Source organism: Amphiprion ocellaris, chromosome 9, assembly GCF_022539595.1.
Source record: "Amphiprion ocellaris isolate individual 3 ecotype Okinawa chromosome 9, ASM2253959v1, whole genome shotgun sequence".
NCBI lineage: Eukaryota > Metazoa > Chordata > Actinopteri > Pomacentridae > Amphiprion > Amphiprion ocellaris.
This window is the reverse complement of record NC_072774.1, coordinates 11,754,050-11,779,462: the sequence shown is the minus strand read 5'-3', so window position 1 is coordinate 11,779,462 and position 25,413 is coordinate 11,754,050. Positions and strand designations below refer to the sequence as shown.

Below are 25,413 nucleotides of genomic sequence, written 5' to 3'. Positions count from 1 at the left end.
TGGAGTATTTTCACTCCTGGTGCAGTAATGGAGTATTTTCACTCCTGGTGCAGTATTGAAGTATTTTTTACTCCTGGTGCAGTAATAGAGTATTTTCACTCCAGGTGCAGTAATAGAATATTTTACTCCTGTTGCAGTAATAAAGTATTCTTACTCCAGGGGCAGTAACAGAGTATTTTCATTCCAGGTGCAGTATTGAAGTATTTCTATTCCAGGTCTAGTAATGGAGTATTTTTACTCCAGTGGCAGTAACAGAGTATTTTCATTCCAGGTGCAGTATTGAAGTATTTCTATTCCAGGTCTAGTAATGGAGTATTTTTACTCCAGGTGCAGTAATGGAGTATTTTCATTCCTGGTGCAGTAATGGAGAATTTTCACTCCAGGTGTAGTAATGGAGTATTTTACTCCTGGTGCAGTATTGAAGTATTTTTACTCCTGGTGCAGTATTGAAGTATTTTTACTCCTGGTGCAGTATTGAAGTATTTCTATTCCAGGTCTAGTATTGAAGTATTTTCACTCCAGGTGCAGTAATAAAATACTTTTACTCCTGTCGCAGTAATAAAGTATTCTTACTCCAGGGGCAGTAATAGAGTATTTTCATTCCAGGGGCAGTAATAAAGTATTTTTACTCCTGGTGCAGTATTGAAGTATTTCTATTCCAGGTCTAGTAATGGAGTATTTTCATTCCTAGTGCAGTAATAAAGTATTTTTACTCCTGGTGCAGTAGTGGAGTACTGTAGTTAGACTGACTTGCGAGGCAGATCGGGTTGTCGTTCTTGAAGCCACAAACAGGGACGTCAGGTGGACGGACTCCACCCAACCAGTGCAGAGACGTTCCTGGTACAGAAGTCAGCTGCTCCTCAGAGCTGTTGTACATCAGGACCATCTGCAGACACACAACAGACACACAACAGACACACAGCCTGACAGGTTGGTTCAAACTGTCTCCACAGTTTATAATTCCAAACACTGGCACAATGACATTTGAGGCTGTTTGAAGAAAGATAAAAGCCTGAAACATTCACGGGTTTTTTCTCATCATGTTGATTCAGAGTCTGTCAAACTGGACAAGTAGATCAGATCATCTAAAAAACATAACGCCATCATGGAAAATCCTGTCTTTGAGCATACATCGTTTGTATTTATTTTCGAATATTATTTATTTACACACATCTATGTATGTATTTCTACATTCAAGTATTTAGGTACATATTTATTTCAGTATTTATGAATATATGTGTTGTGCATTTATTTCAGCGTGTGTGTCTGGGCATCTCTGCATGTGTTTGTGTGTGTGTGTGTGTGTGTGTGTGTGTGTGTGTGTGTGTGTGTGTATTTGTGTGGTTACGTACCTGGAAGGTGCTGCTGTTTGTGTCCATCATGTCCCACAGAGCGAAGTCTGTCTCTCTGTCTCCGTTCTCATCCAGGTGCAGCAGCCCTGTTACACCTGAGAACACACACACATACATACAGATATTTGCTGTTAATGTCACAGTTTTTACAGCATTCCACTGGTTTTAAAGTGTGTTTTCTGACACTCTTGCTGTGAGATTTTTACGGGGTGTTTTTTATTTACAGTGCATACTAGGAAGAGAGTGTTTTCCTAAAAGCTGTGAGGTGACGGAGGTGCTGGTGAGCAGGATGGAGTTTCTGCTCTGTGGGGGAGAACATTAACAAAAATAAATAAATCAAACAGCCATCAGAGGTTAATTGCAGGTGATTAGCGGTAGCATCCATTAGCGGAGGGGAGACTGAGAGCCTATTAGTGGACAGATGAGGCGCCTCTATGGCAACAGGCAATTAGACCTCAACAGAGAGCAGGCTGTGATTGGTTGGAGGATAGTCACACATGTAGGAAACTAATTAAAATACAGGGGACGTCATTAATTCTGTCCTCTGTGACAATAAATAAAAACCTCTTCCCAGTTCACCATCACAGGCAGCTCTGGAACTGGGTTTATAAATCACAGAAAGAAGGTAGAACATCTTTTGACCAAAAAATCTGATCTTATCTCAATAATTACACAGTTTAAAGCTCTCAATTAGTCTGATTATTTTAGGTTCTCAGCTCCTCATGCAGGGATACACTAGAATCAGGAGAGCTCAAAGAACTCTTGAGATATTTACAGAACCCTTAAGATATTTAAAGAACTCTTGAGGTATTTAAGGAATGCTGGAAATTTGAACTTTCTTTTGTTTGTTTTCAATTTTTGAGTCATTTTCTAAAAGTTTATATGATTAATTTTGAGTATTTCTGAGCAGATGTTGAGTCATTATGGACATTTCAAGTGATTCTGGACATGATCTATAATTTATGGCATATTTTGAGTCATTTAGGATGTGTAATTTGGGACGTTTTTCAAATTCTGGACAAATTTCTCAATATTTTTGGACCATTTTCTTATTGTTTTGGACAAAGGTCAGTTTGGAGATATTGTGAGTCATTCTGAACGTTCTTTGGCCAATTTATTTGTCAGTCTTTGAGTTGTTCTGGAAAATTTTCCATCATTTCGAACAATGATTGTTTCATTTTGGTCGTTTTTTAAAAAATCTGATATTGGTCAGATTCAGAGTCAGGATAGACACATTTTTAAAAGCTTTGAACACATTTTTGCAAATGCTTTGTAATTTTGGACAATTTAAATAAAAAACATTTTAATGTCATATTTGGACAATTTTTCAAGTCACCTTGGACATGTTTCAATCACACTGGACGATTCCTAATTAAGGGTGACATCTAGAAATCCTCACAAAGAGACTGAGCTCATTTCAACCCAATGCTCTGGTTAGAAATCTATTAGTTTGGCTCATTAAATAGCTTTTTGCTCTTTTGGCTCTTTAACTTTTCATTTCCATCTCTGTTGAATCTGGCATCAAAACTATGAAATGAAATCCTGCTCATTTTCTCACTGAATAGGGACTTCATTTAAATCCAAATTGAGTCTTTTTGAAGTAAATCCTGACCTTTCAGTCGTCTGTCTCTCCTGCTGCTCTTTACCCTCGTTCTTATTCTACATCTCCTGCTGTGAGCAGCTTGTTCATCCGTACTGGTGCTAAATAGAAGATTACAGTGCAGCTGAGAGGGAGAAGGTGTGAATGAGAGAGATGGGAGGAGAGGAGGTTGGTTTCATCAGAGATAACATCAGGACCGACAGGACAGGAGAGGAGGCAGGTCGACTGTAAGAGGCAGGAACAGCAGATCAGATTACAGCTTCCTCTCGGCTGTTTCCGCTCCATTAACTAATGCACGGCCACTTCTCAGCCCGTCTAAAGGATCTAAAGAAGGTTTTAATGCTGCAGCTCACAGAAGAAACCGTTCACAGCTTTAAAGGACTGAGCTGGGTGTCTCATGCGACAGCAGGCTAATGAAGAATATGGATTTTTTTAATGTGTTTATTAGATTGGAAATGTACCCAAAATAACAAAAAGTCCACAATTTCTTAAAATTTATCCAAAATACCTGGAAATTCAAGCTTGCAGACTGTTTACAGGCACAAGTCAGCTGTACGACGGAAAAAAGGTTCAAATATGTCCAAAATGACAAAAAGGTGTAAAATTACATAAATTTGGTCCAAAATGAGTAGAAGCTCAAGTTTGCAGACCTTTTACCTGCACAGAAAATCAACTGTATACCCCAGTGAGGGAAAGAACGAACTGAAAAGAAGATGATAGATTTTGTAATTTGGTTTTAAAATGATTACCTAAAATCGGTCCAAAACAGACTTCCTCAGAATTACATGAAAATTGTCCAAAACGACAAATCAAAGTGTAAAATAACTTCGAATTTGTGTATAATAACCAAAAATTTGTCCAAAAAAAATGACCCAAAAAAGTTAAATTGTGTTCAAAATGATTCAAAACATGTCTAGAATTACTTAGAATGTGTCCTAAATGGCTCAACAATTGTCCAGAAGGACATGAAAATTGTCAAAAATTACAAAAAACAAAGTGTTAAAATGTCCATTTTGTCCACAATGACTAGAAACCTGTCCCGAATTAATAAAAAACTGAAGGAACCGAAAAGAAGAATGTGTTTTTTAATGTGTTTATTGTATCTATTGACCATGTTGACTTTACTTTCTCCACCTCTGAGAACACTGGTCTGAAAGGATTAGACATGTAAGCAAAATGAAAAAAAAGTTCACAATTACTTCAAATCTGTCCAAAATAGACTCAAAACTTCAACAGAAAAACTAATTGTACAAAATATCAAAAGAACAAAATTACTTAGAATTTGTCTAAACTAATTTCAAGTGTGTCCAAAGTGCTAACATGATTTAAATCATGTTTAAAATGACTAGAAATCTGTCAAATACTACTTAAAAGTTGTATAAATTGAATTGAAATTTGTTGGAAAACCCTAACCAAAAGGAAGAATACAGATTCTATGAGTCAGTTTGGCTTTGCATTCTCCACTTTTGACATTTTTTTTCAAAACAATTTGAAACGTATTAAAAATGAGAAAAACAATATTCTAAATGACTTGAAAATTGCCAGAATGAAGAAAAGTTCAGTTACTTAAAATTTGTCCAGAATGACATGAAAATTGTCCGAAGTGACAAAAAAAAAAGTCTGCAAGGAGAAAACGACTTGAAGTTTCTACAAAATGATTTTTACAAACAGAACAAAGCAGTAATAGAACACACTGAAGGAAAGAAGGAACCAAATAACAGAATAAGGATTCTTAAACATGTATAATGTGTCTCTACGGGTCGTTCTAACCATGTATTCTTCACATCGGTCAAAAAGTGTCCCAAATGAAAAAGAAGGTCCTCAATGACTCATAAATTCATCCAAAATGACAAACAAAAAGCCTTAATGTCTTAAAATTTGCCCACAAATCACTAAAAATTTAAGTTTTTAGATGTCTTACAGGCATAAAAAGCAGTAGCTATATAACACACCGAGGGAGAGAAGGAACCCAATAAAAGAACACAGGTTGTTTAAGAGAACAAAAAGATAGCATGTTTTTGACTCAGAGTGCAGTCCTGTCTTACAGTTTTAAATAAAGTCTGGTTTCTGTGTTTTCCTGCTGACAGTCAGACAAACACACTGCAGCAAAAACCCTGACAGCTGTTTGTTTGTGAAACATCTGCTGGATCTGACAGAAACCTGTTGCCTGGTAACAGCATCACTTCGCTCCAGGTTTATCCTGTTCACGCCTTTACATCGCAGACTAAAGGAGGCCGACAAATCTCATTAGAGCCTCTCAGCTTCATCAGCCGCCCAGGAGAAAAACAGCTTCATCACACAAACGGCATACGGGAGGAAAACACGAAGCTCAGGAGATGAGAGACAGTCTGTCTGCATCTCCTCCACAAATCATCTCTGCTCCCAGAAGTGATTCCTGCAACAGAAATCCTCTGTGAGGCGACACTGACAGGCTGCAGATGTTTTCCCAATGTGGCGGAAATCTGACAGCAAACAACCAATGGAGGTTTAAAAAGAACAAACAAGAAGCGTCAACATCCTCGACTGATGGAAAAATTCATTACGATCCATTTGTTGTCATTTTGGACCGCTTTAAAAGTCATTTTACAATACAAATCTGAATTAAAAACAACACAAAACACAGACCAGAAACATCACAAAACAGCAACTGAAAACAGTCCAAACAGCTTCTAAAAGCAACGCAAAACAGTGACTGAAAATTAAGTAAAACAAGGGTCAAAAATTAAACAACACAGCAAAAAAGAAACAACACAGCCAATGACAGTGACTGACAACACCACAAAAGTACAAAAACGACACAAAACAATGACAGAAAACAGTGACAAAAAGATACAATACAGACAACAGTGACTGAAAATGGCACATAACAATGACAGAAAAAGACCCAAAACAGTGACAAAACATTAAATAAAACAGCAACCAAAAAGATACAGAACAGAAACTGAAGACAACACCCAAAAGGACACGACAGACAACAGCAACTTAAAGCAACACAGTACAGAAAACGCCTAAAATAAGTCTCATGACCCCTTATTTGACTTGTGCATGATGTTTTAAACTACCTGCTTGTTTACGGAAGTCAGGATCACAGTTTTATTTGCTAAAAACCAGCGGAACAGTTCCTGTTTTAATGGAAAACCTAATAAAAAAAGAGTCATCAATAGAGGAAAGACTCATCAGTTGGAGCCTTTTCTGTTTTAGCTAGAAACGGTTCATCGGTGATTATCAGCTCAGAACAGAGCTGCCATCCTGCTGCCTCTCTAACAGCTGCTGTACAGACAGGATGCTAACGGAGGCAGTGATGGATGTGGACAGCAGAGCAGAGAATCAGGCAGAGGAGGCCAGCAGGTGGAGGAACAGCAAGGAAGAGAGGTCCAGCTGAAAGGCAGGTGGAAACGAACCACTCTGTTCTCACACGGTTCGATTTCCAGGCTATTTTAAGGATCTTACTGAAGCTTCTGACAGCGAGACGAGACCGAAGAGGAGAGATCAAGTCACGAGGCAGAGAGAAAATGGAAAATGAAGGACATTAACTAGTCTGTCTAAGTAAAAACATTAATAAAAACAATACTCTATATATATAATACACTGTAAATGACTTAATATTCTTATGCTTTTTATACAGTGTTATAATATCAAGTCTGTGTTATACAGGGTGGACGACAGAAAACAACAAGAACAACACTAACAAAAATGACACAAAACAGAGACTGAAAACTGATAATGACAGAAAACAGCAGAAGAAAATGACTGAAAACGTTCCAAAGCTATGACAAATTGGCAAAAAACAACTGAACAAAAATAGAAGACCGTGACTGAATACAACACAAAACAGTGACCGAAAATGACCACACAAAAATGACTGGAAACTGATCAAAGTCGTGACTGAAAATGACCCAATATAGCAACAAAACAGAAAATGAACAAAAACAGAAAATGGTAACAGAAAACAACACAAAGCAAAGACTGAAAGCAATGCAACACATTGACCAAAAATGACACAAAACAGTGACCGAAAATGACGCACAAAAGTGACAAAATGACAGAAACCAGCGACTGAACAAGAAAGAAAATGGACACAGAAAACAACACAAAACAGAGACTGAAAGCAATGCAACACATGGACCAAAAATGTCACATAAGTGACAGAAAACGACACACAAAGGTGACAAAATGACAGAAACAGTGACTTGATATGATAGAAAATGGTGACAGAAAACAAAACAACTGAAAGCAACACAAAAGTGACTGAAAAGTTCTTTAAACAGTGACTGAAAATGACACAAAACTGACAAAACTGACAGCTACTGAACAAAGTCTCCTCATCCCTCATTTAACTTTTATTTAATGTGGTGCAATGAAAAAGTTCTGATGCTGTTCATGAAGTGAAATTCTTTATATTCATGTATAACTTGGCTCAAAGTGTCCGATCCCCCGTCTCTATTTTCTGTACAATTCGTGCAAAACTAAACCAGTGTGGCAATTCTCCAAAACAAACACAACCAATAATCCGCTGTGTCCTCTGGGGAGCATGAACACAAGATTAATTTATCAGAACGTGGACCACAGCAACAGACAAATCTGCACTTTATTAACGCTGCGCCAAGTGTTTCCCTGCAGCGCTGGAGTCTTTAACCTGAGGTCACACGGAGCGACGACATTAATGCAGGACGGACGAGTGGAAAAATAAAGAGGTGGAGGGGCAGTTTGAAGAGGAGAAGAAAGACATGAAGAGCAGAACAAACACACAAGACCTGCACTTTGTTCACAGCATGAGGGCTGAAACCTCAAAGATATTCAGTTTTTAACTGGGCCTTTTAATCTGACTGACTTTGCAATGACTGTTTTTACATCTACAGAACATTACTACAGTAATAGCACATTTTAAGACTTTGCCTTTTGCATAATTTGCCATTTGGTGAAAAAAAACCTTTGAAATAAAGTGCAGCACTTGCTAAAAAAAAAAAAAAACAAGTATATTTGAGAAGTCTTCGCTTTTAATTTATCTGCAGAGCAACCAAAGTGAAAGTACAAGAATCCCCGTGATGTTTTTGTCTATTCTTGGTGGGAGCTGCATGACTCACTTGTTGAGGCATTTAGGATAACAAGTGATGCAAGGCTGACCAGCGACACCAGTGGAGCTGTAGCTGAAGAGGGAAAATTGCTTCCCTGCAGGCAACATTGCATGGCTGCAAATGAGGAGAATTTTCTTCATTTCCACAGGATCTTTGTTGGCAGAGGAGGCAAATTACATTTAAAAATATCTTTAAATATCCAACATTTCTGTCACCAGCCAGCCTCATTCTCTCCACATGTACTAACGCAGTGTTCATCTTCAAATGCTTTTATGTGTATTTTATTATCAGATATGAAAGAATAGAATAATATATAAACACTGATAAAATAATAAAATTCAAAACATCACCATAAAGTTGTGTAAGTGATGTGTAGAAAAAAGGAAAATTCAACAAACTTCAAAGTCGAAAAGATGAATTAGAGCACAGTTTAGAACAAAATGTGTAACAGAGTAGGTCCACTAAGCAAAATGTGAAATTTTACACACAAAAAACTTTAATTTTCAAGATACGACTGAAATGACAATGAACAGGCTGAAAACGAACAGAAACAGCAACTGAAAGATATAAGACAGGAACAAGATGACAGAAAACAGTGACTATAAATATAATATTATAAATTATAGAACATTGTGACAGAAAATGATAGACAACAGCAACTAAAAACAACACAGAACAGCAACTGAATTTGACAGCAAGAAAAAAGAAATAATCAAAAAGCAGCAACTGGAAAACTACAGGAAATAGTGACTCAATACGGTAAAAAAACACAACTAAAAAACTAATAAATACATAACTTGCACCACCAGAATCCTGCAGGACTTCCAGAGGAAGCAGAACGACTGAGCGCTGAGTATCTGAAGAGCAAACTGTCGCACATCAAGCAGAGGATCCAGGAATACGATAAAGTCATGGAGTGGAACGACGGATACGGCTGAAACTCTGAGATGTCTGGATGCTGCAGTGCAGATACTGAACTACTTCTAGCAGCTGGACACACTGCTGGTGGAAATGACCGACTTAATGTGGACAGTGGAACCCAGACAAAACCACACCTGGGATTCTGACTGTGTTGGGGTCTGTACAGCAGTCGCCTGGGAGAAACACCTCTATCAGCAGCTTGATTTTCCTATGCTTGTGTTTGATTAAGCCCAAAGAGGCAGAATGTTCTGGCATTTAAAAAAAAAAAAAAGGAAGAAAACAAAACAGAGGACAAGAAGGCTGTAGCAAAAATCTCACCCACCTGATTCTCTTCAGCAATCAAATATACAACAATGTACATATTCTCGTTTTAAAAAAACCTAGTTACAATACATAATCTTGTTTATACCTGGTGGGAAAAAAAAGAACATTTATATCCTTTTTCATCCTGCGCTGTCCTTGTTCAAATCTTGTCTGTACGCTGCTATCAAGAATCTCTCTTATTCAGGAAATGTGTCAGAGACTTCTTACAAACTACAACAAGTGACTTCAAGCTGTTATCCAACTAAAAGGATACACAGTTGATTATTAGCATCAAGGGGACTAATAATTTTGACCCTGGTACTTTTTGGTTTTTGTTAAATAATTTTGTTTCTGTGCACAAAGTAAAATAATATTAGCATTGAAAACAAAACTAAAATGTTTGGGAAAACTGTGTTAAATTCCTTGATCTGTTTAACAGCACTTTGGAATTAAAAAAAATAAAAAACTAACTAAAATTTCATAGGGGGGCTGATAATTTTGTCTTTAACTGTACATGGGTCAGTATATAATTGCAGGACTTTTTGTATCATAGTTGACATTTTTGCTGTTTTCAGGCCTAAAATCAACATGGCTGCCTATAACCAAACACCACATGGCATTTTTACAGAAAGATTCTTCTAAACGTTTTATATACAATTGAGTAAAATTGAAATTAAAGTTATTTATAAAGATAAGATGTGATAAATCCACACTTGACTCGCACACTACTTTATATTAAATAACTAGAAAGCCTTGGAGTCTTGTCAGTCTCTTCTTCAGGAGGAAATGACATCATGTGGAGCAGGTCATGTGATCTGGAATTAACACACTTCCTTCAGAGGTGTTTTTGTAATGGGATTTCTCAGACACAGATACAATTTCTCTTTTTCCATATAAAATGTGATATATTGCCAAAAAATAAATACCTCTCATGATTATCTCAACTTAATAAAAAGAACATAATGAAAATAATTTCTGAATAAGCTCATTTTATTATTATTTAGCTAATTAGAATGTGGTTGTTATTAACTTCAGACGGTTATTTAGTTGACATTTTAGTGATATCCAGTCATTTTTTATTAATAAGTGATTGTTTCCATAATAAATAATTATGGAATTTGTAAAGACATGATCACAATGACCATAAAAAACATTAGTTTTTCACTTTAAATAAAAATGTATACAAGATATATCCCATAGACTTCAAAAGTCCCTCAATTACATATTGACTCATATATAAAACCTGCTGAGACGTGAGCAGCGACTTAGGGACCATAAAGTGCATGAACAGTTAACACCATCGTTTCATCACTTTCCTCCTCCACTCAGGTGACCTCTGACCCTTCACAATAAAAGCGCAGCTCAGCTCTGGGTGCAGCAGAACAAACACCTGAACAGAAACAAACACCCGGAGAGGAGAGAGAAACCGATCGATCAGAGCGGAGAGTCCAGCCTGACGGGACGCTACGTTTTATGGGGTTTTCACGTGTGTGTGTGTGTGTGTGTGTGTGTGTGTGTAGGTGTGTGTGTCGAGCCTCTGTTGTCATCAGCAGGGCGGTTTGTGTGTTTTGGAGGAAACTGGTGGAGTTTCATGTCATTCATCAACTGGATCTACAGGCTGAACTCACTCTGACACACAAACACTTCCATCATCGGCACAATAACAGCAGATGTCTGCACACACAACTCACTGGCAAACATGCAGCTACACTTTTCTGCACACACTTTCAGAAAGAAAACACCTCCACTGCTGTTTCCGGCCATTACTTATTGTGATCTTTGGTAGTAGTTCTACATCTTTTTGTGGCAGTTTACATATTTTTCTTGTAGTTTTGCATCTTTATAAAATAGCTTTAAATTTTTTTGCAATAATTTTGCATCTTTTTGTGGCAGTTTCACACCTTTATGGAACAATTTTACACCTTTCCCTGATAGTTATTCATCTTTTTGTAATAGTTTGGTATGTTTCTGTGATAGTTTTGCATCTTCTTTTTTATAGTTTTAAGTATTTTCGTGGTAGTTAACATTTTGTTGCAGGAGTCTACATACTTGTGTAGTAGTTTAGGGTGGTTTTGCATGTTTTTATAGTAGTTGTGCAACTTTTTCTGGTAGTGTTGCACTTCTATGTAAAGGTTTTGAATTTAATTGTAATAGTTCTATATGTTTTGGAATAATTTTAAGTATTTTTGTAGTAGTTTTACATCTTTCTGTAGTAGTTTTACATTTTTATATGGTAGTTTTGCATATTTTGTGCTAGTTTTGTATTTCTATGTAGTAGTTTTGACTTTTGTTGAAGCATTTTTCCATATTTTTTTATAATACTTTACATCTTTCTGATCTGTAGTAATTTTTTTTACATCTTTCTGTAACAGTCAAGCATTTTTTGTGGAACTTTACATCTTTTGGTAGTAGCTTTGATCAATTTCCTTCTAGTTTTCCATGCTTTTGTAGTATTTTTGCCTGTTTTTATAGTAGTTCCGCAGTTTTGGTAGTGTTGCATTTTTATGTAGTTAATTTGAATCTTCTTGAAGTACTTTTACACCTTTTCATGGTAATTTTACATACCTTGTAGTAGATTTACATCTTTCTGTAATATTTTTACATTTATTGTGGTAAGTTTGATTCTTTTTGTAATGGTTTATGTGTTTTCATAAGAATTTTGAATCTTGATGTGCTCATTTTCAATCTGTTCTGTTTGTAATAGTTTTACATCTTTGTGTGGTAGTTTGGCATCTTATCATGGCAGTTTACATCTTTTTGTGCTAGATTGCATGTTTTTGTGGTAGTTTTGCATTTTTTTTGATAGTGTTGCATTTTTTTGTGTCGTAGTTTTGAGTCTAGTCATGGTTTTGCGTCTTTTTGCAGTAGTTTTGTGTGATTTTTGGGGGGTTGTTTTGCATCTTTTTTGCAGCCTGTGCAATGTGCAGTGGCTTACTAAAGTCTTGTGCCAGTTTTTGTTGGATGACCATTTATCAACGATTCTTTAACAACCTTCAGACTATAGTTTTACCAGGAGTGAATCTAAAAGGATCCACTCTGTTCTGATGGACAAAACCTGATCAAATGTCAAAGTCATCATATTCATCAATAAAATGGACATTTCTTTAAGAAGAAGCTAATCAGTTTCAAACTTGAAAATCAGGACAACAGATGCACAGTCCAGAAAACATCCACCACAAACAGCTTTGACAGTGTTAACAAACCAGAGTGAACACAGCAGAGTCTCCTGCTGACAGAACCACATGCTGCCCACCTGCACCTTATTAATGGACTTTTGAACGCAGCACATCATCAGGACAGAGCGGAAACAATTCCTGTGGCATCTTGTCCTGCAGCAAATGGAAAGTAGCTTCCAGGGCAGCTGGAGGCAAAGAGCCCAGCTCGTCTCTGATTTCTGCTGCCGCCACAAATAAGGCGAATATTTCATTCGGCTCCAGGATCCTGAAGAGAAACAGATCGGAACCATCTGCTGAGCCAAAACAAGCAAATAGAGGCCAACACACAGAAGCACCTTTTCCAGCTTCAGTGATGTGAAATCTGCTCCAACATTTACTGTTCTAAACCCACATTCAGCTTCTAATTTGCTGCCTGGACCACAAACTCTGTATAAAAGATGGATGCAGCCTCCAGGTCTGAAAAGTGAAGCCAACACAGAAGTGCTTCAACACTGAACCCCAAAAGCTGCTGGCAGGTTTGAAACATGATTTTCCAATATGCCACAAAACTGTCGATTTTTTTTTTGCTTCAAATTGTGATATTAGGTATAAAAAATGCAGAGATTTCAATTGAACAGCAGGCAGTGTTTCCACAGAACAGACGAGAGACGACAAGAGAAGCTGAGAGGACAATAAAACATACTGGATGAATAACATAAATGTGGCCCGGCTTTAAAAGAGTATACAGAGGATAATTATTGGAAGATACATTCAGCATTGTGAACATCTCTCTATCGCAAAACAACAATGAGACACAAAACAACAGAAACAGGGTACAAAATGAAAGAAAGGAGACAAAATAAGCAAAGAGAGACAGCCCCGTCTCAAAGACACCTAAAATGACAAAAAAAGACATGAAATGACACAAAAGAACAACAAAAACATGAGACAATAAAAAAAAACAGAACAGAAAATGATCAAGAAGAGATACAAAGCAATCAAAACAGGATACAAAAATGAGACACAAGATGCAAAATAACAAAAATGAGATACAAAATGACAAGGAGACAAAAAATGACAGACAAGACAAAATGACCCTAAAGAGATGCAAAACAACATAAAACCACAAAAACAAGACGCAAAGCAACAAAAATGTGGTACAAAGCTGCAGAACAACAAAACACAAAATGATGAATGATGAAAATAGCACAAAGAGACAAAACTGAATAAGACATAAACTGACCAAAACAAGATGAAAAAAGAGAAAAACAAGACACAAAAGAGCTGAAAGGAGATAAAGTTGCCTGAATAAATGAAAAACAGAAATACATGTGTATATATGTTGCTTCATTTGCCTTTGTGGATATGTATGATTTTCTTTTAGTAAGAAAGTTCACAACAAACTCCAGAACTGTTGATTTGATGCATCTTTCCCTGAAGTGTGAGCAGATCCATGACAGCGGGACTGACAGGATGGCAGATGGACGGACAGAAGGACTGAGGTCGACTCTGTCTGCTTGTTTCCAGCTAAAACTGTCCAGAAAACTTGTTAATTAAAAAAATATATGTTTAATGAGGAGCAGATGAGGCAGAGCAGTCGGCTGTGTGGCGTAAAAGAGACGGATTTTAATGTCTCTGGACAGCAGGAACATTCTGATCCAGCAGTCAGTCGAGTCTGTTTGTGCTTCACATTTCTACATTTTAATCAGTCAGAAACTTCACCGACACGACGGCTGCTGGATGTGAACCTGCGGTGTGGAAACCAGAGGTCGCAGAGGAAGAAGATCACTGAACCTCCGCCTCAAACAGGCCAAACACATCTTTCTGTTATTCATGTAACATGTGAAAGTAACAGAACCTCTGTGAGCATCGACTCGTCTTTCTTTGTGCTGATTTCATCTGCTTTGTGTTTGATGAATCACACAGTGACGGAGGAAGTTTTAATACAGCCGCTGCAGGTCAGAGTTCAGAACTGCAAAGAAAACCTGACACTGTGAGGCAGAAATGATGCATTTCTACAGAACGCAGAGCTGAGTGCACAGCCAGCTCTGACACAGGTTCCTCTCTTTGTAGTCATTTTGTCTAATCTTTGTCTTTGTGCATCTCGAGTTGGTTTTGCTTCATTTTGTGTCTCGTTTTTCTAGTTTTGCATGTCATTTTATCTCACAAAGATAAGATTAAAATGGCCACAAAAAGACTAAGCTGTCTCACAAAAACACAAAACAAGAAAAACGAGATTCTAAACAACCCTTGTGAGACACAAAGCGACTGAAATGATAGAAGGAAGACCAAAAAAAATGACAAAGCTCAAACATAATAACCACCAAAAGAGAAAACTGTCTTACAGTGACACAAGAGAAAGAGAGAACAGAGAAGAAGAAGAAAAACGAGACACAAATGACCAAAATGACACAAGGGAAGAGAAAAATTACAATTACACAAAATAATCACAAAGGGACAAAACAAAAAAAAACAAAGATGAGACACACAACAGCACAAAACAATGAAAACAAGATACAGAAAAACAAGGAGACAAAAAATGACAGAAGGAAGACAAAAAAATGACAAACATGAAACAAAATGACGACAAAGAGACACTGTTTAACACAAAACCAAAACGAGATACAAAACAGCACCAAAAAACACAAAACAAGGAAAACAAGGCAGACAACTACAAAAAGAGACACAAAACAAGAAAGAAATAACAACAAGGAGATACAAAATGACTACAAAGTGTCTTAAAGAGACACAAAACAACAAATACTAAACACAAAATGACACAAAACAACAAAAACAAGACAAAACTATAAAAATATTTCCCTTTATCATATGGAATATGTACACTGTGTACACAACACCAGATGTCCTCCATTGTGTAGGTGTCCCAGTGTGTCATGGTGAGTCATGGTGTTGCCCTTTGCCATGTTTCCCTCCTCCACAACGATCCAACAGGAATCTTCCTGTGTTGCGTTCACTGACAGAGCTGACATAAGCCTCTCTCTCAGGGTTTCTCTCTTTACAGGGAACCGCCACGTCTTCATCCACATCTTCTGTTCAACACATTCTTTACCATAATGAAGACTCTCTTTGGGGTCACCATAACGTCTAACAGCTGCTGTCCTCACACCCTGATCTTTAAGCTGAAATAGGTCAGTTCAGGATTCAGACCTTCTGTTTTCCAGCAGCTGGAGACAAATGAGTTTTTACGTCCTGCTGCGCTGATATCAGAGCAGAACATGTTGTACATTCCTGAGAGTTTGCCCAGCAAACCGATGTTAGCAGAGAGAGCAGCGTCACAGACCTGAGTTTTAAGATAAGCTCTGCGAGGAGGGAAATGCAGCACAATGAGAGCAGCAGCAGCTAGACTCAACTCTGAGGGTAAAAGTCTGGAAACACCAGAGAAGTCTTATGTTTCCAAGCTGTGCAGCACCGCATAGAATGGTCTGCTGCACCTCATTATTGTTCTGCTTCTTTATCGTGTTTGTGTATATATGTATTTGTTACGGCCACAGGTAATTGGTGCAAGTTCGCCCTGGTGCCGCTTCCGTCTTATTGTGATTTGTTTGTATTTTGATATAGTCCATCGGTTCCGTAGTAACTGAGGGGTGACTACGGACGTTTAAAGCTTCTCTTGGCAGCTGCTAATTCGGTGTGGAGCCTCCAGTCTTAGTGGAGACTGTGGCTCCTGTTAGCACTCGGCCAACTTCGGGAAGAAGCTATTTTTAAAATTTGAGTCTTCGTGTATTGTGTGTTAAATATCTGTGTTTAGAGGCACTAGGTGTGTGCACTATTCACCTGTTTGTTAGTTTCTGTTACTTTTGGTGGGTGTTGCCACTGTGTTTTGGTTTTGGCTAGGGAGTTCAGTTGTTCTGTTTGTGTTTAGATAGTTTGTGAACTCTCTTAGCCTTGGTTTGGTTTTATTTGGTGCTTTGATTTAGCAGCATCCACCCGCCCTTTTTTTTGTCTTTGTATTATCACTGTTCTTTTGTGCTAATTTGCCACTGAGCAATAAATTGCTTTACCAGAACCAGTAACATCTGGTTACTTTGTCCAGCTGACCCTAGAGGTTTGATCGTAACAGCATTAACCCTTTGATGCACAACATGGGTCAAAAGTGACCCAAATCCTATGGAAAATGGTTATCTCCTGAGCCACGCTGCGCATCAAAGGGTTAAACCAATCACAATCATCGTGGCTGGATCACAATGATAGTGAAGTGCAGTCAGACCATTCTACAAAGCACTTGTGTGTATTCAGAAATTATTATGCCACAAAAGGAATCATGTCTAGAAGATGATTCTGGTATCAAATGTAGGTAAAAATGAGACCTTTCATTTGTTTTTACTTGTTCTGACCCACCACCTTTCCAACATGCTGATATGACCCCTGAAGGTTTACCAAAAATGCACTTTTCAAAGTTTTCTCTGGTGAATTATCACATCCAGGACACCAATGTGTTTCTTTGACTCCCTATCATGGCCATTAAACTGCTGCAGTGTTGCTTTTAAACAATGATATATTCCATAGTACTGATGTTCAAAGTTGGTTATACAGATTTTGTCTTAAGGTTGTGACACCTGGAGTGGATTTAACATGATTTGAGATCAAATGTGTTTTTCAACCCTGAAAGTTCCACGTGTCTAAGAAGTGTATTTAAGAAGTTATGAGGCTCAGAAATTGTGGAAAAGGTAAATAAGAATATATGAAACTTGGACCCACCTCTATGGACTTCAAGGGCTCGCAACTCTAAAAATACTCATAGCATGAAGCTAAAACTTTACATAACTTCACTGAATATATTAAAGTTATTGTAGATTAACCCTTTGATGTGCAGTGTGGGTCAGGAGATACCCATTTTCCATAGGATTTGGGTCACTTTTGACTCGTGTATCAAAGGGTTAAAAAAAATTTAAAAATCATTCACCGGCGAAGAACAATAACTATTCAAAATTGCAAAGCAAACAGGGAGGCAGTAAAAAAAAGAAGGCATTTTAGCAAATTAAACAACTGAATATGTTATTTGCCTTTTTGATCTGCTGTTGGAAAATAAGAAAGGCACAAAAGCAACTTTGATTAAGGAAAATGTTGCGGCTTGGACTAATAATATTTGGTAGCTACGACGTCTCCAGCATGAACACACTGAGCAGAAAGTTATTTACAGCCTCACACGTGTGGATGAATATTTCTGCTGTACTTTCAAACAGAATCCCTCTCAGATCAGTTGAGTGCAACCAAAAGCCCGAGCAGAACGAATGACAAATAATGACGGTACAAACACTTTCCTCTCAGTGTTAAAACCCACTGAGTCCTCACACACGATCACCTCGACAGCATCCTGGAATGAGTTTGACCTCTGTGTCAGCAGTCATTTCGTACGAGTGGGTGTCACAATCCTCAGGTGGCGAGGATTCATTTAGAAGTCCGCCTCTTCAGAGCCGCTTAAACCTCCAGCGCAAGTTTACCTCTGAGTGGACGTTAAACTAAACGAACGTCTCAGGAGCTTCACTTCTGCTGAGATTCACATAGAGCTGCTTCACAACCAACACCACAAACAACACCAACACCACAAATAACACCAATAAAACCAACACCACAAGCAACACCAATAAAACCAGCAACCCAAGTAACACCAATGAAACCAGCAACACAAACAGCTTCACCAACAACAACAAAACCAGCAACACCAACAGCACCAAGAAGAACAGCAACTCCATCAAAATCAACAAAACCAACAACTCCAGAAACACAAACCAACAAAGCCAACAAAAACAGCAACACCAAAAACAAACAAGAGAACCGAGAAGACCAGCAACACCAACAAAACCAGAAACAGCAACTAAACCAACAGCATCAACAAAACCAGTAAGACCAACGACACCAATGTCAGAAACAACAACAAAACCAGCAAAACCAATAACAACAAAACCTCTACCTTTTTAAAATAAAACTAAACTTACCATTGCAGTACAGAACATGTTTTTACTATACATAAACCATTAAAAGAAAATTAAAAACTTGTTCCTTACCCTTTTCTTTTAACCATAGTCACCATTAAAAAGCAGGAAATTTTCATGTTTTGTTTGTTTTTACACTACAGATCCACCATTAAATACAAAAAAAATAGTTTTTCACCATAGATTGACCATTAACACATTTAGTTTTTCATGAAAAAGATCCAAACCATATTTGGAGCTGCTTCAAAATGTAACTCCAGTAAAATTACAAACTATAAACTGCAGTTTTCAGTTGAATTTATCCTTTTTGATTTCAATAACCTACATATTTCTGTATATGTAATGTGTTTTTATGGTAAGAAGCCCAAAAGTGTGACGGTGGTCTGGACCAAGGAACAACCTCTGGCCCTGAAAAATAAAAAAAAGTGCTAAACATTTAAAACTTAAACTTAGAACTCTATTATGAATCAGTTATGAAAGGTAGGTGAAAATAATCTTCTTTTTAATTTTGGGAATAAATATTTTATAGTAAAAAAATGTTTTGTATGCTTGGTTTTTTTTTATTAACATGGAGCTACATAGTGTATTCTCAATCTATGACATGATGAAAAATAACTGAGTGAAAAATCTTGGCTTTTATCATCAAAAGTCAAACTTCAATGTGTTAAAAAACCTGCTGAAAGTTCGTCAACGGACAGTTTTATGTCAGACAGCGTTTGATATATCCAGCTCAAAACGAATAAATATCATTTTATGTATCCATAGTTTATAATAATAAAGTTTTCTGCGGTTGAGCAGAAATTGCTGTAAAAATGTGATTGTCTGAGATGGAAGGACCCAAAGTAGCCACACAGTAGAAATATACAGAAACCCAACAGACAAACATCTGACTCACTGACCGTGGAACGTTCGGTTCCACATCCTCCTGGTCACCACTTCTCCCTTAGGACGACCATCGGACGCCGACATGGTCTCGTTCAGAGCGTGAGCGTAGAGCATGACGCCGTCGTAGAACCCTCCAGCGATGATGTTCATCTGGGAGACATAAAGATCCAGCTGTTACTGTTGTTACAGAACTTACTCTGTGTTCTACTGAGAACAATTTAACAAGTTAGAACATAAACACCTCTGCTGTCAGTTCACTACAACTACTACTATCACTACTACTGTAATACAACAATTGCTGCTAGTACTACTACACCCACAACTACTACAACTGTTACTGCTATTCCTACTACACCTTCTACTACAACTGCAACAATTACTACTACTACTACTATTATTAATACTACTACTACAAAAATTACTACTACTACTCCTACTACTAGTAGTAGTATTACAGCTTCTAATACAACTGCAGAAATTTCTACTCCTACTACTGTCTGTACTATTACTACCACTACCACTACTACAACTATTACTACTACTGCTACTACAATTACAACATTTGCTACTAGTAAAACTACAACAACTACTAGCACCATGAGTACTAAGAGAATTGCTGAAATTCATACTACTACTACAACAGTAATAAATACAATGACTTTTATTACTACCTCAAGTAGTACTACAACTTTGTCAAGATGCACTACTATTACTACAATTAGTGCTACAAATACTACCAGTACACCTTCTACTACTACTCCTACAACTACAACAATTACTACTACTTCTACTAATGCTTGTACTATTACTACCACTACTACAACTGCTGCTACTACAACTACAATATTTACTGGCACTATGAGTGCTAATACAACTAGTACAACAATAAGTAATACTACTACAACAATAATAAATACAGCTACTTTTATTACTACAACAAGTAGTATTACTACCATGTCAATTTTTACTACTGTTACTACAATTACTGCTACAAATACACCTACTACCCACTATTGCTACAACTGCTACTATTACTTCTATGACTGCTTCTACTGTTACTACCACTACTACAACTATTACTACTACCACAAGCAGTACTACAACCATGTCAACTTGTACTACTAATACTACAATTACTGCTACAAATACTAGTAATACACCTACTACTCCGACATCAATTGCTACTACTTCAACAACTACTACTATTACTATGAGCACTACTACAGTTACCAATGCCACTACCACAACTATTACATCTTTTGCTACTACTACTACAAATACAACAATAACAACTACAACTACTACCACTACTACAACTAGAAGCACCACCACAAGTACTACCTCCTTCCTAAAGGAGCAGAAACTCCAGGAGCTTCTTCCAAACACAGAACATAAATACTGACACATTAGAAATAATAAATAATGAACTCTAAGAAATAATTATCATCATTATCCTCATTATCACAATTACCATCATCATTATTATGATAAAAGTCGTGTGTAGTTTCCAGCTGTGTTTCGCTGTCGTCTGTCTGATTCTTAATGCGTCTTTTTTCCCTTGATGTGTCATCTTATTGTGTGTGTGTGTGTGTGTGTGTGTGTGTGTGTGTGTGTGTGTGTAGTGCGTTAACCACATTGGCTTCCCTGTGCTGTCTGCTGCTGATTTACTGACCGAGCACACACACACCGACACACACCGACACACACAGACACACACACAAGCACACAGTGGCTGATAAAGGGACAGACTGCAGCTCTGTAACACGTCTGAGTGTATTATAGAATTAAACAGAGTGTCTGGTTACTGATACAGCTGCTGGCAGACAGCTGGAGACGAGCAGGAACAACCACACAGAGACAAAAAAATCAACACAAAAACACACTAAATCCCGACAAAGATGAAAAATCCTTACTTAATGACAAATCATCCAGAAAAAAGACTCAAAATCACCCATAATATGCGGAATCACCACAAGAAAGATACATAACGACTCAAAATCACCACAAAGATGCAAAATCATCATAAAAAGACTCATAATCACCACAAAATGAAGTACAATCGCAACCGAAAGATCGGAAATGCCTACAAAGATTCAAAATCATGACATAAAGACTGAAAATTCAGGACAAAAAAAAACGAGAAATCCCAATAAAAATGCAAAACCACCACAGAAAGACATAAAATGACAAAAAATTAAGCTGGAATCACCACAAAGACGAGAAATAAAATGACAAATTACAACAAAGAAGCACAAAATAGCCACAAAAAGACTCACAACAACCACAAAGAGACACAAAATGACCACACAGAGACACAAAATGACCACAAAGAGACACACAACAACCACAAAGAGACAGAAAATGACCACAAAAATACACACAACAACCACAAAGAGACACAAAATGACCACAAAGAGACACAAAATGGCCACAAAGACACAAAACAACCACAAAGAGACACAAAATGACCACAAAAAGACATACAACAGCCACAAATAAACACAAAACGACCACAAACAGACACAAAATGACCACAAAAAGACACAAAATGACTACAGAGGTTAATACAACTATAGAGACACAAAAAACACAAAACAACAAAAAAACTACAACCAAAATCACTATAAAGAGCCACAAAACAACCACAAAGAGATAAAAAACACCAGAAAGGACACAAAATGACCACAATGAAAACAGATTAAAAATAGACACAAGATACCACAAAACGACAACAATAAACACAGACTAAACTGACCACAGAACACAAAACGACCATATAGAGACAAAAAGACCAGAAAAAGACACAAAATGACTAACGATAAAAAGACCACAAATAGACACAAAAAGACACATAACCAATCACAAAGAGACACAAAACAGGAACAAAGAGACACAAAACGACCACAAAAAGACACAAAAAGACACTTAACCAACCAAAAAGAGACACAAAACAGGAACAAAAAGACACCAACCAACCACAAAGACACACAAAATGACAAACAACTTTGCTAGAATGTTTAAAGAACACATAAAATCCAGCTGGGAAATGTGTCATGCTGATGAATTAAGCCAGATAATGTTTGTAAAGCACGTAATCTCAGAGTGTGGTTCTTCTTCTGACACATCCAGAGTGTTGATGAGTTCTTTGTCTTGAACACTTCCTCAAAGGGAAGCTGACACGTAGTTTTCCAGGCGTAGCTGACCTGTGACTGGAGGTGTGTTATTTGTGTTGCTGATGCTGTGTGTGTGTTGTGTCTCTGTGCAGTATCAGGATCAGATCAGCAGCTCCTCATGCAGCAGTAATTACACATTTGCATGATAATGTCTCTTTCCACCTGCAGCTTAGCTACAGCATTCATTCTGTCATCGTGTTTAATGACATAGTTCCCTCATTTTCTATAACATGGTGTGTGTGTGTGTCTGTGTGCACCTTGCCGCTGTATTAGGTGGCAGTGATCTGAACAAAGCACGAAAATATTATCAGTTCTTTTTATCATCTGACTTCCAGGATGGCTGAAGCGAGCAGGAGCCCCATGAACCAGATCCTCAATTAACATTTATTACTAAGACGCCAATCAAATATATTAAAAGACACTGAAACCAATTGCAAAAAAAATTCACAAGAACAGAGATGTAAAATCACCACAAAAAATGACAATAACTACAAAATGACAATAAAACTATAAAAAAAATTAATCACAAACAGACAAACAACTAAAAAGAGACAAAAACAACCGCAAACAGGCACAAAATGACGACAAAGAGATAATGAAACCCCCACAACGAGACATAACACAACCACAGTGAGACAAAATGACCACAAAGAGACACAGGATGACCACAAAAAGACATAAAACCACACTGAAGATACTTAAATTAGCAACAAAAAAACAAATTACCACAAAGAAACACAAAATTACTACTGCAAATTACCACAAAAAGTTGCTAAACCACGTTAAGGACACTAAATAACCAAAAAAGAGATGTAAAACCACCACAAATAGACAGAAAACCACGACTAAGATACTCAGAACCACCACAAAGAGACACAAAATGGCCATAAAATGAATACAAAACAATAAAACAACCACAAACAGGAAAACTGAAAATTACCACAAGAAGACACAAAACAAGCCCAAAGAGATACAAAACAACTGCAATGAGACAAAATGATCACAGACAGAAAATTACCACAAAATGTCCATAAAAAGATACAAAACCACACTGAAGAGATGCAAAACCTCCTTCAAGAGACACTAAACCACCACAAAAAGACACAAAATAACCAAAAAAGAGAGATGTAAAACTACCACAAAGACACAAAATGGCCATAAAATGATTACAAAAAAATAAAACAACCACAAACAGAAAAACTGAAATACTCCTCAGAGGGAGATTGAAAACAATCCCAAACACACAAAACCAGAGACACAAAATAACCAGAACGCGACACACAACAACCACAAGTAGACACAATATGATACTAAGATATAAAAGACTACAAACGAGGCACTAAACAACTACAAAAAGATGGAAAATCACCACAAAGAGTCATAGAATAATTAAAAGAGATGTAAACCCACCACAGAGACAAAAGACTACCAACAAAGATACAAAAAACAACCACAAATGGACACAAAATCGTGGTGTGACATTCAAGGCTACAAACAGAAAGACACAGTCAATAAAATACACAAACAAATCCCCAAAACAATAAAAAGTTGTAAAAATAACACAAAGATGCAAAATGAGTACAAAAGACAAGAATCAGCCACAACCAGATGTCAAACAATCCCAACATCGCACAGAATTATTGCAGAGACACACAAAGACACAAAAGATAACATTGTCTTACAATGAGTGCATGATTTCTGATTTACTAAGTCCAAAGTGTAAGAAACAGATTTTGGTTGTGTAGAAGCTTCACAGACACACAGTCACTTTTTATACCATTAAAAAGCCTTAAACTACATTTGTGAGTAACCATCACACACAGACAAACACACAATGGTCTCACCAGAGAGTCCTCGATGGTGTAGTTGAACATCGTCTTGGCGTCTTTCTTCAGGTGGGAGACAAACTGTCGGTACTCGGGGTTCTGAGGCTCTCGGTACGTCAAGATCTTCACGCTCTGAGGACAGAAAGACATCAACGTTAGACAGACACAGTAAAAAGGTTGTGCACATGAAATACAAAATCTGTGTCTCCATCAACAACACGCAGCAGAAGCTCTGTGTTTCATCACCCTGTGGCAGAATGACGATGAGTTTCAGTCAGACCATTCTACAGCTCTGTGAAGAATGGTCTAATAAGTGTAAATGGCTAGAAACAAATCTGAGCATTTTTCACCCTATAGCAAAATATCAATGACTTTAAGTCAGACCATTCTACAGCTCTGTGAAGAATGTTCTAATTACTGTAAAGGAATACAAATGAATCTGACCATTTTTTACGCAGGAGCAAAATGTCAATGAGGTGATGTCAGATCATTCTATATCTCAGTAGAGAACGGTCTGATTGGTTTCAAGATATACAAACAAATCTGAACATTTCATTACCCTGTAGCAGGATGAGGTGCGACCAGACTACTCTACAAGTCTGTGAAGAATGGTCTGGTTGGTGTAAAGAAATACAATTAAACCTGAACATTTCTTCACACTGTATTAAAATGATGATGAGGTGCAGTCAGACCATTCTATAACTCTGTAGAAAATGGCCTGGTTGGTTTAAATATATCCAAACAGACTTGAGTGTTTCATTACCCTATAACAGAATAATAATGAGGTGCAGTCAGACCATTCTACAGCTCCGTGGAAGTAAAGGTATGTGATTCTGACTGTGTACCTGAAAGGCCTCCTTGGCGATGGCATCGTCCTCGTCCCCGCGAGCCCATGGCTGCTGGTTTTTTGAGTTGAGGCTCTCGGCGAACACGTCGATGTAGAAGAAGACGTACTGCTCGTGAGGAAGGTCGGCTCGCCTGAACTGAATCATGAGCTTTCTGAAGACGTCGGGGGAGCAGCAGACGAACATCACTGTGGAGACGAGACGAGGTTTCAGTCAGGAAACTAGAGAACTGGTTCGTGATAAAGCTAGTACTGCATTTTTTAAAAATAAAATCAGTCTACATTCTGTCTTATACCTTCTGGATTCTTTCCTCCTCTATCACAG

At 37.5% G+C, this 25,413-nt stretch overlaps 1 protein-coding gene across 1 annotated transcript in view; it reads right to left on the bottom strand.

Annotated features, from left to right (window-relative positions):
* The window catches only part of npr1b (natriuretic peptide receptor 1b), a 71,718-nt gene that overhangs the window by 15,957 nt on the left and 30,348 nt on the right, over nt 1–25,413 (bottom strand). The window contains exons 3-7 of the mRNA XM_055013321.1: nt 25,090–25,277; nt 24,263–24,376; nt 19,260–19,395; nt 1,353–1,447; nt 751–886 (exon numbers count right to left, since the gene is read on the bottom strand). Coding sequence (XP_054869296.1) covers nt 751–886; nt 1,353–1,447; nt 19,260–19,395; nt 24,263–24,376; nt 25,090–25,277 — 669 coding nt within the window. The remainder of the gene's footprint in view (nt 1–750; nt 887–1,352; nt 1,448–19,259; nt 19,396–24,262; nt 24,377–25,089; nt 25,278–25,413) is intronic.